This window comes from Eptesicus fuscus, chromosome 8 (assembly GCF_027574615.1).
Source record: "Eptesicus fuscus isolate TK198812 chromosome 8, DD_ASM_mEF_20220401, whole genome shotgun sequence".
NCBI lineage: Eukaryota > Metazoa > Chordata > Mammalia > Chiroptera > Vespertilionidae > Eptesicus > Eptesicus fuscus.
Genome location: NC_072480.1, coordinates 854,639 through 871,220, shown reverse-complemented (window position 1 = coordinate 871,220; position 16,582 = coordinate 854,639). Strand labels below are relative to the sequence as shown.

The 16,582-nt window shown below is 44.5% G+C and overlaps 1 protein-coding gene across 1 annotated transcript in view; it reads left to right on the top strand.

The window, feature by feature from the left end:
- Positions 1 to 16,582, top strand: part of FAM168B (family with sequence similarity 168 member B) — a 149,637-nt gene that overhangs the window by 31,527 nt on the left and 101,528 nt on the right. Inside the window, exon 2 of the mRNA XM_054720348.1 lies at positions 2,207 to 2,287. Coding sequence (XP_054576323.1) covers positions 2,218 to 2,287 — 70 coding nt within the window. The 5' untranslated portion in view covers positions 2,207 to 2,217. The remainder of the gene's footprint in view (positions 1 to 2,206; positions 2,288 to 16,582) is intronic.

Sequence of the window (16,582 nt, the reverse complement as noted above, 5' to 3'; positions counted from 1 at the left end):
TGTAACTTACCAAGGTGTCCAGTGGTAGGCAGTCGGGAGGGGGATGTCATGGATCCTGCTGAGGGCGCTGTGCGCCCTTGGTTGGAGAGGCACACGCCCAGTGGAAGCTCACAAAGGGCCCCAGGATCCGTCTGCCAGGAGTGTGTGCTCATGGGGCCCACACTCTGGATTGGAGTGATTGTGGTCTGCCACCGGTCTTTTGGAGGAAGAAGTCTCAGTTTCTGCTTTGGGAGGTGTGTGCCCTTGGGTGGATACATGTGCCCAGCAGCTGCTTACAGAGGTGCCCAAGAGCTGTCTGCTAGGGCAGTGGGCTCAGGGGGCCCGTGTGCTGGAGTCGCACTACTGCATGGACTGGATGCTGGCAGCCAGGGTTTGTGCCCTACGGTGGTTCATAGAGGCATTGGGGGCTGCCTGCTGGGGCTGTGGGCTCAGGGTGCTTGTGCACTGGATTCGTGCAACTGCGATGACCGGAAGTCAGCAGCTGAGCAGTAGGCCTGCGTGCTGGAAAGATGGCAACTGTGGTGTTCTGAGGTCAGCAGACCAGGAAGGGGAAGTTGCAATTTTTGCTGCCTTGTGCCCTTGGTTGGATTCACGTGTGCCCAGCGGGGCCTCACAGGGGTGGCAGAGCTCAGGAGGCCTGTGCGCTGGAAAGGCACGACTGTGGTGTTTGGTGGTCGGCAGCTGTGGATGGGGAAGACTCATTTTTTGCTGCCGGGTCCTTGTGCCCTTGGTTGGATTTGCGTGCAACCATTTGGATTCGCGTGCACCCAGCAGCGGCTCACAGAGGCACCCGGGGTCCGTTTGCCAAGGTGGCGTACACAGAGGGGCCCTCGTGCTGAAGCCACGCAACCTTGGTGTTTGTGGGCAGGCAGCTGGGAAGGGGGAAGTCCGAATTTCTACTGCTGGGGCCTTGCACCCTTGTTTGGATATGAGCACGTCCAGTGGGGGCTCACAGAGGCACCTAGAACGACCTGTTGGGGCAGGAGGCCTGCGTGCTGGGAAGGAGCAACTGAGGTGTCAGGAGGTCGGCATCCAGGAAGACACAAGTTGCACTTACTGCTGTGGGACCTGTGCACCCTTGGCGGTGGACTTCTAGGGTCTGCAGGTCTGCGGGCGGGGCAGCAGGATTTTGGCTGGTGTGGCTGCAGGGCCACGGGCAGTGTCCGAGGTCAGTCTGGGTGGTGGTGCTGATGAGGTCCTAGAAGTGGCCGTTTGCATGGTGTGGGTTCCGTGCCCAAGCCCTGCAGCCTGGGGAGTACCCGCAGCAGTTGTTGTGCTCCCTGTCCAGGAGAGCCTGGTCTGCCGGCCTCTGATACTCCTGCCAGATTTAACTGTCCCTCCCTCACTCACACACACCACACACACCCACACACTCTCCTCTCACCCCCTCACTCACTCACACACACCACACACACCCACATACCCTCCTCTCACCCCCTCACTCACACACACCACACACACCCACACACTCTCCTCTCACCCCCTCACTCACTCACACACACCACACACACCCACATACCCTCCTCTCACCCCCTCACTCACTCACACACACCACACACACCCACACACTCTCCTCTCACCCCCTCACTCACTCACACACACCACACACACCCACACACTCTCCTCTCACCCCCTCACTCACTCACACACACCACACACACCCACACACTCTCCTCTCACCCCCTCACTCACTCACACACACCACACACACCCACATACCCTCCTCTCACCCCCTCACTCACTCACACACACCACACACACCCACACACTCTCCTCTCACCCCCTCACTCACTCACACACACCACACACACCCACACACTCACTCACACTCTCTGTACCGATATTTCATGTTGTGGTTAGATCTGTTTTACTTAACTATTCTTTTCTTTATGAGGACATTTAGGTTATTTACAGGTCCCCCCCCCCCCCCCCCACTGTTTTAAGCAGGGAGTTAGAGAACACCACTTTTTTTTCTTAGTTTCTCATGCTCTGAAAGCAGTTGTAAAGGGAAGTTTACAGTGTCCTAGTGGGTCCCTTCAGACATTGCTGTTGCTTTTCTGTTTACTGTTGTTTGGCAGCAGAATGAAATGGCTTACTTATGTAAAGGAGAAGAAGGACTCTTATTACCTGCTTTTTTTTGAGATTGATGCTGGAGGAAAAACTGAGAACAATAGTGTTTGACTAAATCTTTCTTTTTCTTTTTTAGTTCTCAAAGTCATGAATCCTGTCTATAGTCCTAGTTCTTCTGGGGTTCCCTATACAAATGCCAAAGGAATTGGTTATCCAGGTAAGTAAGTACAATTTTGTTTTCATTATTGAACTTTGAATTTGAACACCTATGAATTTCATGTCACTAAGAATGCTTTCAGTTGACAAACCCAGCTCAAAGTGTCTTAGGTAAGGAAGAAAATGTATTGACTCATGGAACTGAAAAATCATGGTACTAGAAAATCAGAAGCTCTGGTGACTCCAGTGGTTTTGGGACTAGGATCTAGCCCTCCTGGGGCTCAGCATTACTTCCTCAGTATTAGCTCAGTGTTGGTCACAGGTCACACTTCTTCCCATTGTGGTTGGTCTGTTTAGCCCTTCCCATTAGTCTCTTGGCTAGCAGCATTTGTGTATCTTTCCTGCTCTATAGGAAAGCCCTATGGGCCTTCTTGTTTTCTATTCAAAGCAGTCCTGTGCTTTGTTCTGACTGGACTCAGCTCCTATCCCTGGGCCAGGGACAGAAGTCTATTGGTTTATTTAATCTGAACTACATTCTTCACCCTTACTAGAGTCAACTAGTCAAACCTGGCCCGCGAGGGAGGGATGAAGCAAAATTTGGGGGAATAGGAGCTGGTTGGTCAAACATAGCAAATTGGGCCCTGGCTAGGTAGTTCAGTTGGTTAGAATTTCATCCTAATATGTCAAGGTTGCAGGTTCAATCCCCAATCAGGGCACATACAAGAATCAACCAATGAATGCATAAATAGTGGAAAAACAAATCCATGTGTTCCCCCCCTTTCCTCTCTCTCAAATTAATCAATTAAAAAAAAGCAGCAAATGGTGGTCCTAATTGTTGACTTTGAACAAGGAATAATTATTTGTAATGTTACAGTTTCATTTTTAGTTTTGGTAATATGGTGGAACAGATAATCTTAAAATCATGTTGATATAAAAAAAAACAACACTCTAGAAAACTGAATAAAATATGTAAAAATTTTATGTGATAAAAGATCCTAGTCCCAAACCACTGGAGTCATCAGAGCTCTTGATTCTCCAGTACCATGATTTTGTAAGAATGTAAGAGAAATATCTGCAGGTAAATATGAAAGTGATATAAAAACCAGTACATTTGGCCATTGAGTTGATGTTAAGCCTGTCCTGGGGGCATTTGCTCTTTGTGGGTTTAAATAACCCACATGGGTGCAGCAAGTGAGGCATTAGGCCCTTTGTGAGGCTGGGAGCTCTCATCAATCTGGTTCCTTCAGAGGGTGATACTCCCATTGAAGAGGTAGACTGAAGCAATCCATTCACTGGCTCAGAAGGAAATTAGTTTTTGCTTGGGCTTTGGAAATGGGGAAAATATTTCCTAAGAATATGTAACATAAAAAAATAGTTTTTAGCCCTAGCCGGTTTGGCTCAGTGGTTAGAGCGTCGGCCTGGGGACTGAAGGGTCCTGGGTTTGATTCCCATCAAGGGCATGTACCTTGGTTGCAGGCACATCCCCAGTAGGGAGTGTGCAGGAGGCAGCTGATCGATGCTTCTCTCTCATCGATGTTTCTAACTCTCTATCCTTCTCCCTTCCTCTCTGTAAAAAAATTAATAAAATATATTTTAAAAAAATAGTTTTTATCCTGCAATATTTCCTGTAGCACCTGACAGCAGCAAATGCAGAACTCTGTAGAGGCATTCTCAATCCAGGTTTTGAGGGTTTCCCATAAACTTCTCTCTGTTAACAGTGCAAAATTATTGGTGTGCACTCAGTCCCCATTAGAAAGAGTTAGTGCATTTTCCCGCAGTGGCCCCCAATTTCCTCCTCTTTCTGAGCCTATCAGCAGACCTGTGCCATTGGCATGTGGGAAATGCTACCAGATGGTGAGTTAGGATTGCAGCTGTCTAGAAGGCCCTCCCCTTCTCCTAAACCCTGGCAACTAGAATAACACAGGAATAACACACCGAAGACTTTTGAGGTGTAACTATGTCAATGGCTGCAAGTGCCTGGATAGGTAGCTGAGGATTGATTGCCTTTGAGGTTATTTCTCAAGTTTTGTGTTGTACAGCGCTTCATTCTTTCCCTCCATTGTGAAAACACCTCTCCACAATGATTACTTCAGAGTTACCAGTGTTACAGATTCAACAAATGAAACTACTGCTCATTCTGATGCTGGCAGTGAACTTGAAGAAACAGAAGTCAAAGGAAAAAGAAAAAGGTATTATCCCGGCCAGCTTCCATCTACAAATAAAAACCTCGAAAATCTCCAGGAAAGAACAGGAGAATTGAAGCCATGGAAAAAGGGGCACCCGCAACAGAATGATGAAGGGGAGTCTGTCACATTATTTGAAATAGTGAAATGGGGAAAGTGCAGTGCAGTCCTGGTGGATAACTGAATTAAATCATATAAACAAGACAGTGACATTGCACTTCTGAATTTAATCTTTTCTCTTCTAATCCTCACCCGAGGATGTTTTTCCACTGAGAGTAGGAGAGGGAAACACAGAGAGAAACATCGATGTGAGAGAAACACATCTGTTGGTGCCTCCTGCACATGCCCTGACCAGGGTCTGCAACTGATGTAGGTTCCCTTGACTGGAATTGAACCCGGGACCCTTTGGTCCTCAGGCCAATGCTCTATCCACTGAGCAAAACCGGCTAGGTCATCAGCTTTTTCACCCAGTGTTTAGAATGTTGAAGTACTGTGAGAATAGACATGTTTTGAAATATGTAGAATGCATAAATTATCAGAAAAACTACTGAAGAATGTGAAGAGGACGGGTGATTATCTCCTTACCATGCCTCAACCTCACTGGAAAAAAATTTGTGAATTTCCAGAGTCCTGATTTGACAGTATTAGTATAGCATGGGTTCTGATGGACCCAGTAATCTCCCTTTTGACTGGTTTGTCAGACTCCCAGATCAGAGTTTTTAGGCATACAAGCACCCTTGCTGCTGTGAAGCTCATGACTGCTTCGGTGAATGTTGCCTTATACCTCAGAATTCATCAGGATAATACTCAGAGACAGTATGAAGCTGAAAGAAATAAAATGATTGGGAAAAGAGCCAATGAAAGGTTAGAGTTACTACTTCAGAAATGCAAAGCGACCTATGATACTGTGATAGGTTTTATGGGGGAAACATACTTTTGATGTGTACAAGAAAATCAGGATGAAGTCGAAAATATTATGAACTCTATTTTTAAGGGTATATTTGTTCATAGATACTGTGAAGCTATTACTGAGATTAGAGCCATTTGTATTGAAGGAACTGTTGTATGGAAGAAAATGTATAGTGATGTCTTCCTAAATGACAGTTACCTAAAATATGTTGGTTGAACTCTTCATGACAGGCAAGGAGAAGTCAGGTTGAATTTTTGCTAGAGTCTTTATGCCAATAGAGAATTATTCCCCAAATTGGAGCTATTCATAAACCAATTCAAGGATTGCATTGTATCAGTGACACTTGATAAGGAATATGATGTTGCTGTGGAAGCTATTTGATTGGTTACTCTCATATTTCATAGAAGTAAAGCTCTCTGTGATGAAGACTATGAAAATGTTTACCCCTTGATGGACTTAGTGCATTGCCTGTTGCTATGGAGCTGGAGAATCCTTCACAAAAAAAGTTTTCAGCAGTCATGACCCACAAGCAGAAGAAACATTAGCAAAGAGGAGAGGAAAGAACAGTTTAAATAGGAATCTCATTATGATGCTGTGTGTGTGTGTTTTTCTTTCTTGAAAGCTTTCGTGTTACTCTGTGATCATTTGATGAATTTTAGCCACCGATTAATGGCAGGTGGCAGGGAGGACCTTCAGCCTTTGGGGTTTAATCCAGATACCGAACTGCAGTCTGAGCTCTTCAGTTTTGTAATGGGTCATGTTTTCATTGAACAGGATGAGGAGAACCAGAGCATAGAGGGGATGAAGAAGATGAAACAAATAAAATTGTGTCCTTACATAAAATAAGGAAATCTACTTGTTTCAACAAACATCATTTATGATATTGTTGACATGCATGCAGCTGCAGACATCTTTAAACACTACATGAAGTATTACAATGAATATGGTGATATTACTAAGGAAACACTAGTAAAACCAGGCAGACTGATAAAATTCAGTATGCCAAGACCCTCATTCTCAATTTACAGCAGTTGTTTAATGAAGTTGTTCAAGAGCAAGGTCCCGAGCTACTTAGGACATCTCCCTATGTCAGTGGCATTAAAGAATTGTCATGTCACTTTGCTCTTGCATTTGGACTGGATCAAATCAAGACACAAGAATCAGTTGCCACACTTCATAGGAATGGCATAGAATTTGCCTTTAAATACCCAAATCAGGAAGGACAGAATGTCCACCTCCTAATCTGGCTTTGCTGGAAGTACTAAGAGAATTTTCTTCTAAATTTTTTTCGACAGGACAAAAGGACTGTTCATGCATACCTAGAAAAAAATCCTTACAGAGCAGATGATGGAAAGGAGGAAAGATGCATGGCTTCTACTAATCTCTTATAGTATTAGAAATGTGTTAGTCACCAGAGGTGAAGATGATAGAATGTCTGTGAACAGTGGAAGTAGCAGCAAAACCTCTTCAGTAAGAATTAAGAAAGGACAATCCTCACATCACAAGAAACAAGTAGAAGATGAAAGTCTGGATAATACGTGGCTAAATAGGACTGACACCATGATTCAGACTCCTGGACCCCTGCCAGCACCACAGCTCACTTCCACTGTCCTGCAGGAGAATACTAGTAGCTGGCCCATGGGAGGGCATTCAGAAACCTGAATCTGAACATGGTTCTGAACCTGACTTTTTACACAATCCCAAATGCTGATCTCTTGGTTAAGCAAGCCAAAATTAGAAGACTTAAATCGGGAAGACAGAACAGGAATGAACTACATAAAAGAGAACTGGAGTGAGGCATGCTGTTTGGGCCTTAATGGAATAAGATGCTGAACCCATCTTTGAAGATGTGATGATGTCATTCTGGAGCCAGTTGGAATGAAAATTTGAAGACACCATGATTATTGATCTGCCCCCATCAAGAAGTCAGTGAGAGAGCTCAGGTGAGGCCAGATTTCCTTGATTCTGCAGCTGTCATAGAAGATGAATCAGGATTTGGAATGCCTATGTTTTGAAGTCTGAAGAAAATTTACAAGTCTGGAACTCTATTATTTAGAGCTAGAGACCTATGTACTGTGCGAGGTGTTATGGGGAAACATACTTTTCATGTGATGTGATTTGTTTTTTAATCCAGTGATTGAGGTCAGTCCCCTTTTGCAGTGACAGAGAGGAGCATGTAAATTACTAAGGGGACTGTTGGTGAATGTCACCTCAGAAAGACGAACTTAAAAATCATCTGTGTTCTAATATTGGACTTACCCAATACAAATGTGTGTTTTTCTGGAGGGAGGAAAAAAAATTAAAATAGCTGTCAAGATAAACACTGTTAGACACCTGTTTTATGAAAACTCAGCATTGAGTAAAAAAAAATATTTTTAAACTTTATTTTCCTGTTGTACTACTTAAAAATCATTTCAACATTTTGCCTTTTTATGTTTTAAAAGCTAACCAGTTTTATTAAACCAATGAGTAAGTAGTTCATTTTAATTGCTGAAGAATGTTTTGCAGCTCAATGGATTTGGTTTACTGTGGGGGATACAGAATTATGGAGGAGCAAAATATTGACAAGCTAAGATGAAATTAAGACAGTGCAGTATCTGCCAAAATCCACAAGCCCTCTATGGATATGTATTCCTAGATTTTATATACTCTTGAATAAAAAGGTTTATTTTTATTTTTAACGGAGGCATAAAATAAGAAATGTCCATGCAGCCATTTTTCTAACAGATGCTGTACACCATTCATTTTATACAGAATAGAGAGATTCAAATACAGTACATTTTCTATTGGTATTTGTTCTATGCATTTTTTTGGAGTTTCAACTAGCAAATAAAGTATTCTCAGTAAAAACAAACAAACAAAACCAGTGCAAAATTAATATAAAACACATGACATAATTTATCAAAAAGAAGTCATGTCACACCAAATGCTTAGAATAACAGAAGATGTAAAACAGTGACTTAAAACATGAGAGGGGACTGAGACAGTGGGTGAACAAAAGGAACCAACTGGACCTTAAAGGGGGGGAAAAAAGCATTTGAACAAAATTTAGGCTAAATTGCAGGTAAAACATTGCTAAAGAGAGAAAAGACATAAGGAAAGGGGGAAATAGACTGGTTAAGATATAAACATGTTAGAATGAAAGATTTGAGAATTAAGAGCTCTAGAAGGATTGGGTAGAATCTAGAAGAAAAGGAACAACAGAATTTTCCATAATTGATGAAAGGTAATTTATTTATTTATTTTTTAAATTTAATAAATCTTTATTGTTCAGATTATTACAGTTGTTCCTCTCCCCGCCCCCCCCATAGCTCCCCTCCACCTGGTTCCCATCCCACCCTCTTCCCTTACCTCCCCTCCACTGTCCTCATCCATAGGTGTACGATTTTTGTCCAGTCTCTTTCCGCACCCCCCGCACCCCTTTACCCCTGAGAGTTGTCAGTCCACTCCCTTTCTATGCCCCCGATTCTATTATATTCACCAGTTTATTCTGTACATCATATTTTTAATTCACTTGGTTTTTAGATTCACTTGTTGATAGATATGTATTTGTTGTTCATAATTTTTATCTTTACCTTTTTCTTCTTCTTCCTCTTCTTAGAGAATACCTTTCAGCATTTCATATAATACTGGTTTGGTGGTGATGAACTCCTTTAGCTTTTTCTTATCTGTGAAGCTCTTTATCTGACCTTCAATTCTGAATGTCAGCTTGGCTGGGTAGAGTACTCTTGGTTGTAGGTTCTTGCTATTCATCACTTTGACTATTTCTTGCCACTCCCGTCTGGCCTGCATAGTTTCTGTTGAGAAATCAGCTGACAATCGTATGGTTGCTCCCTTGTAGGTAACTAACTGTTTTTCTCTTGCTGCTTTTAATATTCTCTCTTTGTCTTTTGCTCTTGGCATTTTAATTATGATGTGTCTTGGTGTGGTCCTCTTTGGATTCCTCTTGTTTGGGGTTCTGTGTGCTTCCTGGACTTGTAAGTCTATTTCTTTCACCAGGTGGGGGAAGTTTTCAGTCATTATTTCTTCAAATAGGTTTTCAGTATCTTGCTCTCTCTCTTCTTCTGGCACCCCCATAATTCTGATGTTGGTACGCTTGAAGTTGTCGCAGAGGCTTCTTACACTATCTTCAAATTTTTTTATTCTTTTTTCTTTTAGTTTTTTCAGTTGAGTGATTTTTGCTTCTTTGTATTTCAAATCTTTGACTTGATTCTTGCATTCCTCTAGTCTGCTGTTGGGTCTCTGCGTAATATTTTTTATTTCAGTCAGTGTATGTTTAATTTCTAGTTGGTCCTTTTCCATATCCTCGAGGGTCTCTCGCATATCCTCGAGGGTCTCGCTAAATTTATCAGCCTTTTCTAGGATATTCTTGAAAAACCTTATAACTGTTGTTTTGAACTCTATCTCCAGTCGTTTGTTTTCCTCCATTTCTTTGGTTTGTGATCTCTTTCTCTGTCTCCCCATTTTCGCTGCTTCCCTGAGTTGGTAGGGTAGCTTTGTGTGCTAGGTGTCCTATAGGGCCCAGTGGCTTGGCCTCCCCAGTTACCTGAGGTGGACACTCTTGGTGCCCCCCTTTGTGAACTGTGTGTACAGCCTTGTTGTATTTAAGTCTTGATTGTTGTTGGTATCAGTGGTACGAGTTGACCTCCAGGCCAGTTGGCTGTGAGGATCAACTGTGTCTACGCCAGGAGACAGCATTATTCGACTAGACTTGCGAAATTGTAAAAGCCTCTGTGCTCAACTTGGATGGGGCGGAGTTTCAGGGTGGAGCCTACAGCCTTGGCTTCCCGTCGGCCCCGCCCTATGAGGTTCCTGGGTCTCAGTGTCCCTCGGTTCTCGCTGCAAGCACCTCTGAGAGAAAGGCACCCTCGAGTTTCACCCGCTGCCAAACAGTCTAGTCTCTCCCCCAATGAATCTGGATTCCCAGATTCTCGCCCAGAACTGGGGTTCAGTGCAGTCGGAACTGAGGTTCAGCACAGTCCGGAGCTTTTGTCTCCTTCCCGCTAGGGCAATTCAGCGGCACAGTCAACAGTCCGTCCTCTGCGCGCATTCACGTGCGCGCCTCCGGAGCTCTGCCTTTTGCCACTCCCCTGAGTTTCCGCCTTACAGCCCAGATTCCCCCAGTATGAGCCTGGGTCCCCAGGGTCTCGCCCAGTACTGGGGTTCAGTGTAGTCGGAGCTGGGGATCAACGCAGTCCAGAGCTTTTATCTCCTTCCTGCTAGAGAACGCCAGCCAGGCACTCAGCCGCCCGTCCTCTCCGGCTCCGTCCTCTCCGCACACGCGCACCTGTGTCTCCGTATCTCAGGCTTTTACAGCTCCTCTGATTTTCCTTATGGTCTTCTCTTTCCTTCTAGTTGTAGGATTTCCAGTCAGCCAGCTTTCCTGTGGTTCTGGATGATGTCCGTTTTGTCTTTTAGTTGTATTTTTGAAATTGTTGTGCGAGGCAGCAGTTTAGGTGTTTACCTATGCCGCCATCTTGGTTTCTCCAAGTCTAAGGATTCTTGACCTCATTTTGGAAAACCGAATTAGTTTCTGATGAAAGGTAATTTAGTGATAAGACCTGTCCTTAAAATATTGACACTACTTTAAGCAAAATGCTAAATAGCTGAAGAGAATTCTGAGTGAAATAGGCATTACATGAGAGTCCATATAATAAAAACATTGATTGATTGTCTGTGCCAGGCTGTGAGAATACTAAAGATATATGCATAAATTTTGTTCTGCTCTTTGGTTGGTCAAAAGCAAACTTTATGTAAAGGTCCAGGTAGTATACAGGGTCTGTGAGTCACACTGTCTCTATGGTAATTACTCAGTTCTGTAATTACAGAATTGTGTAAGTGAGTGTGTCTCTTTCAGAGCAATTGAAAACAGACAGTGGCCTATAGTTTGATGATCTCTGGTCAGGAGCATTGGAATAAAACACTTTTTAAGAGGTTTGTTTGTTTGGGGTCTTGAAATTATATTTAAAAGAAAATTTCTGTAGTATTAAAGCAGTTGTAAATTGCATATAGTTTTGTATAGTTTCTCTTATTTTATCTATTTCTTTACACTTACCAGTATTTTGCCTGTTTTTATGATTTTTGGCATTTTTTTAGTTTCCTTGACTTTCATAACACACTGTGTCGGGAAAGATACAATGCAAGAATTAGTGGTCATTCTGGGTATTTTAAATGCGAAGATGGGGGTGTCAATACAGGGAATTAATGTGCCTACAGAATTTTGAATATGCCATGACTTCAATACCCCAAACTGATACATGACATTACAGGAAAGTGCTTTTATATAATTTTATAGTCTCACCAGCAAATGGACAGGCTGATGTATAACTTTTTAAAATATATGTAATGGAAAGGAAGGAACACCTTCTACCTCCTTCATCTTTTAATTGTAGTAATGTAATTTCTCACATAACTGGATGTATATGTACTATTTTCAGATTGATACCACCTGCTTTTGTTCACTTTCTTTGACTTTTGAAAAATCAAATACATATTTTTAATTTACTATTATTTTTTATTGTTGATAGTATTACATATTTCCCCCATTTTACCCCTCTTTGCCCAACTCAACCCACCCCAGACCTTCATCACACTATTGTCAGCAACCATGAGCTATGCATATACACATATATGTTCTTTTTTTAAAAAATTTTTATTGATTAAGGTATTACATATGTGTCCTTATCCCCCCATTACCCTCCCATCCCGCCCACTCATGCCCTCACCCCCCTTTTGTCAGTGTCCATTGGTTAGGCTTATATGCATACATACAAGTCCTTTGGTTGATCTCTTCCTCTTACCCCCATCCTCCCCTACCTTCCCTCTGAGGTTTGATGGTCTGATCGATGCTTTTCTGTCTCTGAATCTGTTTTTGTTCATCAGTTTATGTTGTTCATTATATTTCATAAATGAGTGAGATCATGTGATATTTATCTTTCTCTGACTGGCTTATTTCACTTAGCATAATGCTCTCCAGCTCATCCATGCTATTGTAAATGGTAAGAACTCCTTCTTTTTTACTGTAGCATAGTATTCCAACAGAAAGCCCACTGCATGGGAGAACATATTTGCCAATGTTATCACCGATAAGGGTGTCATCTCCAACGTTTACAGGGAACTCATACAACTTAACAAAAGGAAGATAAACAACCCAATCAAAAAATGAGCAATGGACTTAAATAGATAATTTTCGCAAGAAGACAGAAGAAAGGCCAAGAGACATATGAAAACCTGCTCAAAGTCACTAATCATCTGAGAGATGCAAATCAAAAGGACAATGCGGTACCATCTCGCACCTGTCAGAATGGCTATCATCAACAAATCAATAAACGACAATGCTGGTGAGAATGTGGAGAGAAAGGAACCCTCGTGCACTGCTGGTGGGAATGCAGACTAGTGCAGCCACTGTGGAGAACAGAACAGTGTGCAGTTTCCTTAAAAAACTAAAAATGGAACTCCCATTTGACCCAGTGATCCCACTTCTAGGAATTCATCCCAAGAAACTAGAAACACTAATTAGAAAGGACATATGCACCCTATGTTCATAGCAGCACAATTCACCATAGCTAAGATTTGGAAACAGCCTAAGTGCCCGTAGCATATGAGTGGATTAAAAAGCTGTGGTACATCTACACACATATATGTTCTTTGTTTTGTCTCTTCCTGCCCTCCCACCACCCTCCCCTCTGAGATCTGTCAGTCTGTTCTATGTATCCATGCCTCTGGACCTATTTTGTTCATCAGTTTATTTTGATCATTAAAATGTACTAGAGGCCCGGTGCACAAAATTCGTGCATGGGGTTGGGGGGGGGTCCCCTCATCCCAGCCTGCACCCTCTCACAATCCTAGACCACTGGCTCCTAAGCACTCACCTGTCTGCCTGCCTGGTCAACCCTTACTGCCCCCCCTGCTGTCATGGTCACCCCAACTGCCCCCTGTGCCAGTGTGCTTGCCATCAACTGCCTCCCCTGCCGGCCTGCTCACCCCCAACTGCCCCCCATTGCTAGCCTGCTCACCCCACCTTTCCTCCCCACTGGCCTGCTCGCCCCCACTGTACTCCTGCTGGCCTGCTCACTCCAAACTGCCCCCGCCCCTGCTATCCTGATCACCTTCAACTGACCCCCACTGACATCCTACTCGCCCCCAGCTGGCCCCCCTGCTGGTCTGCTAACCTCCAACGGCCCCCCTGCTGGCCTGCTCGACACCCCTCGCCTCCCCATTGGCCTGCTCGCCCCCAACTGCCCCCCTGCTGGCCTGCTCACTCCAAACTGTCTCCCCCACTATCCTGATCACCTCCAACTGACCCCACTGACATCCTGCTCGCCCCCAACTGGCCCCCCTGCTGGTCTGCTTACCCCTAATGGCCCCGCCCCCCACCAGCCTGATCACCCACAATTGCCCTCCCCTCTTGGTCTCTAACTGCCTCTACCTCAGCCCCTTCACCATAGCTTTGTTCAGAAGAACGTCCAGAAGGTCTCCTGGGAGGTCTCCCAGTCCAATTAGCATATTAACCTTTTATTAATATAGATAGAGGCCTGGTGCACGGGTGGGGGCCAGCTGGTTTGCCCTGAAGGGTGTCCCGGATCAGGGTGGGGTTTACCTTGGGGCGTGGGGTGGCCTGGATGAGGGGATGAGGGCTGTTTTCAGGCTGGTCATGCCCCCCCCCCCCCCGGTGATCCAGGCTTCTAGCCCCTCCTTTTTTTCTTTTCTTTTTCTTTTTCAGCGCCTCCTTGAGCGGAGGCCAAGGCCGGCTGGAAGCAGGTATCTGGGATTTATTTATCTTCTGTAATTGAAACTTTGTAGCCTTGAGCGGAGGCCAGGGCCGGCCAGGGTGGGTGGGAAGCTTGGCTTCCTCCATCGCCAGGGGCAACCCAAGCCTCCTGCTTGCTCTAGCTCCGTGGCCGCCGCCATCTAGGTTGGGTTAATTTGCAAACTCGCTCCTGATGGGCTGATGGGCGTGGCTTGTCGGTGTACCGGAGGTACGGTCAATTTGCATGTTTTTCTTTTATTAGATAGGTTAAGTGAGATCATGTGATATTTGTCTTTTTCTGAATGGCTTATTTTGCTTAGTGTAATAATCTCTAGTTCCTTCTATGCTGTCCAAAAAGGGTAAGAGTTCCTTCTTTTCTATAGCCACATAGTATTCCATTGTGGAAATGTACTACAGCTTTTATATCTACTCCTCCATGGATGGGCACTTGGACTGTTTCCAGATCTTAACTATTGTAAATAACACTACTATAAACATAGGGGTGCAGATATTAGTTCTCATTGGTATTTTGGGATTCTTAGGACATAGTCCCAGAAGAGGGATCACTAGGTCAAACGGCTGTTCCATTTTTAATTTTTTAGTGAAACTCCATACTGGTACCGTGGCTGTACCAGTCTGCATTCCCAACAGCAGTACGCTGGGATTCCATTAGCTTCACAACTTTGCCAGAACTTGTTTGCTGATTTTATTGATGGTAGCCATTCTGGCAAGTGTGAGGTGGTACCTCATTGTAGTTTTAATTTGCATCTCTGATGATTAGTGACATTGAGCATTTTTTTCATTTGTCTATTGGCTATCTGTATGTCCTGTTTAGAGAAGTGTCTGTTCAGGTCCTTTGCCCATTTTTTAATTGGATTGTTTGTCCTCCTGCTGTTGAGTTGTATGAGTTTTTTATATATTTTAAAAATTAACTCATCAGCTGTACCTTTGTTGAATATGTTCTCCTATATGTGAGTTCCCTTTTCATGTTTTTGATCGTTTCTGTTGCTGTGCAGAAGCAATTTATTTTGATATAATCCCATCCTATGTAATAAAGAGGTACTATGCAAATTGACCATCACTCCAACACAAGATGGCCACCCCCATGTGGACATAAGATGGCTGGCAGGGGAAGGCAGTTGGGGGCAACCAGGCCTGCAGAGGAGGGCAGTTGGGGTGGACAAGGCCTGCAGGGGAGGGCAGTTGGGGGAGACCAGTCCTGCAGGGGAGGACAGTTAGGGGCAACCACGCCGGCAGGGGAGGGCAGTTAGGGGTGACCAGGCTGGCAAGGGAAGGAAGTTAGGGGTGACGGGGCCAGCAGGGGAGGGCAGTAGGGGGGCAACCAGGCCTGCAGGGGAGGGCAGTTTGGGGGGACGAGGCCTGCAGGGGAGGGCAGTTGGTGGGGACCAGGCCTGCAGGGGAGGGCAGTTGGTGGGGACCAGGCCTGCAGGGGAGGACAGTTGGGGGGAACCAGGCCTGCAGGGGAGGACAGTTAGGGGTGACCAGGCTGGCAGAGGAGGGCTGTTAGGGGCAATCAGGCCGGCAGAGGAGCAGTTAGGCATTGATCAGGCTGGCAGGAGAGTGTGCAGAAGCAGTTGGGGCAGGTAGGCAGGCAAGCGGTTGGGAGCCAGCAGTCCTGGATTGTGAGAGGGATGTCTGACTGCCCTCAAAGGGTCCCAGATTGGAGACGGTGCAGGCTGGACTGAGGGACACACACACACACACACACACACACACACACACACACGTGCATGAATTTCATGCACTGGGCTTCTAGTTTGTTTATATTTTCTTTTGGTTCTCTTGCCCTAGGACCGTGGTCGGCAAACTGCGACTCGCGAGCCACATGCGGCTCTTTGGCCCCTTGAGTGTGGCTCTTCCACAACATACCACGGCCTGGGCGAGTATTTTGAAGAAATGGTGTTAGAAGAAGTTTAAGTTTAAAAAATTTGGCTCTCAAAAGAAATTTCAATCGTTGTACTGTTGATATTTGGCTCTGTTGACTAATGAGTTTGCCAACCACTGCCCTAGGAGATGCATCAGTGAAAATACTGCTAAATGAGATGTCTGATATTTTAATGCCTATGGTTTCTTCTAGAACTTTTATGGTTTAGTGACTTATAACTAAGTCTTTTATCCATTTTCAGCTTATTCTTGTGCATGGTATAAGTTGGTGGTCTAGTTTCATTTTTTTGAGTGGGCCTGTCCAGTATTCCCATCACCATTTATTGAAGAGACTCTCTGTACTCCAATATATGCTCTTGCTTCCTTTGTCAAGTATTAATGACCATTATCACGAGAGTCAATTTCTGGAGTCCCAGTTCTGTTCCATCGATCTATATTCCTGTCTTGTGCCATTACCAGGCTGTTTTGATTACGGTGGCCTTGTTTAGCTGGTATTGTGATCCCTCCAACTTTGTTCTTCTTTCCCAAGATTACTATGGCAATTGTGGCCTTTTTTGGTTCCATATGAATATTTGGAATATTTGTCCTAGATCTGTGAACTACGCTGTT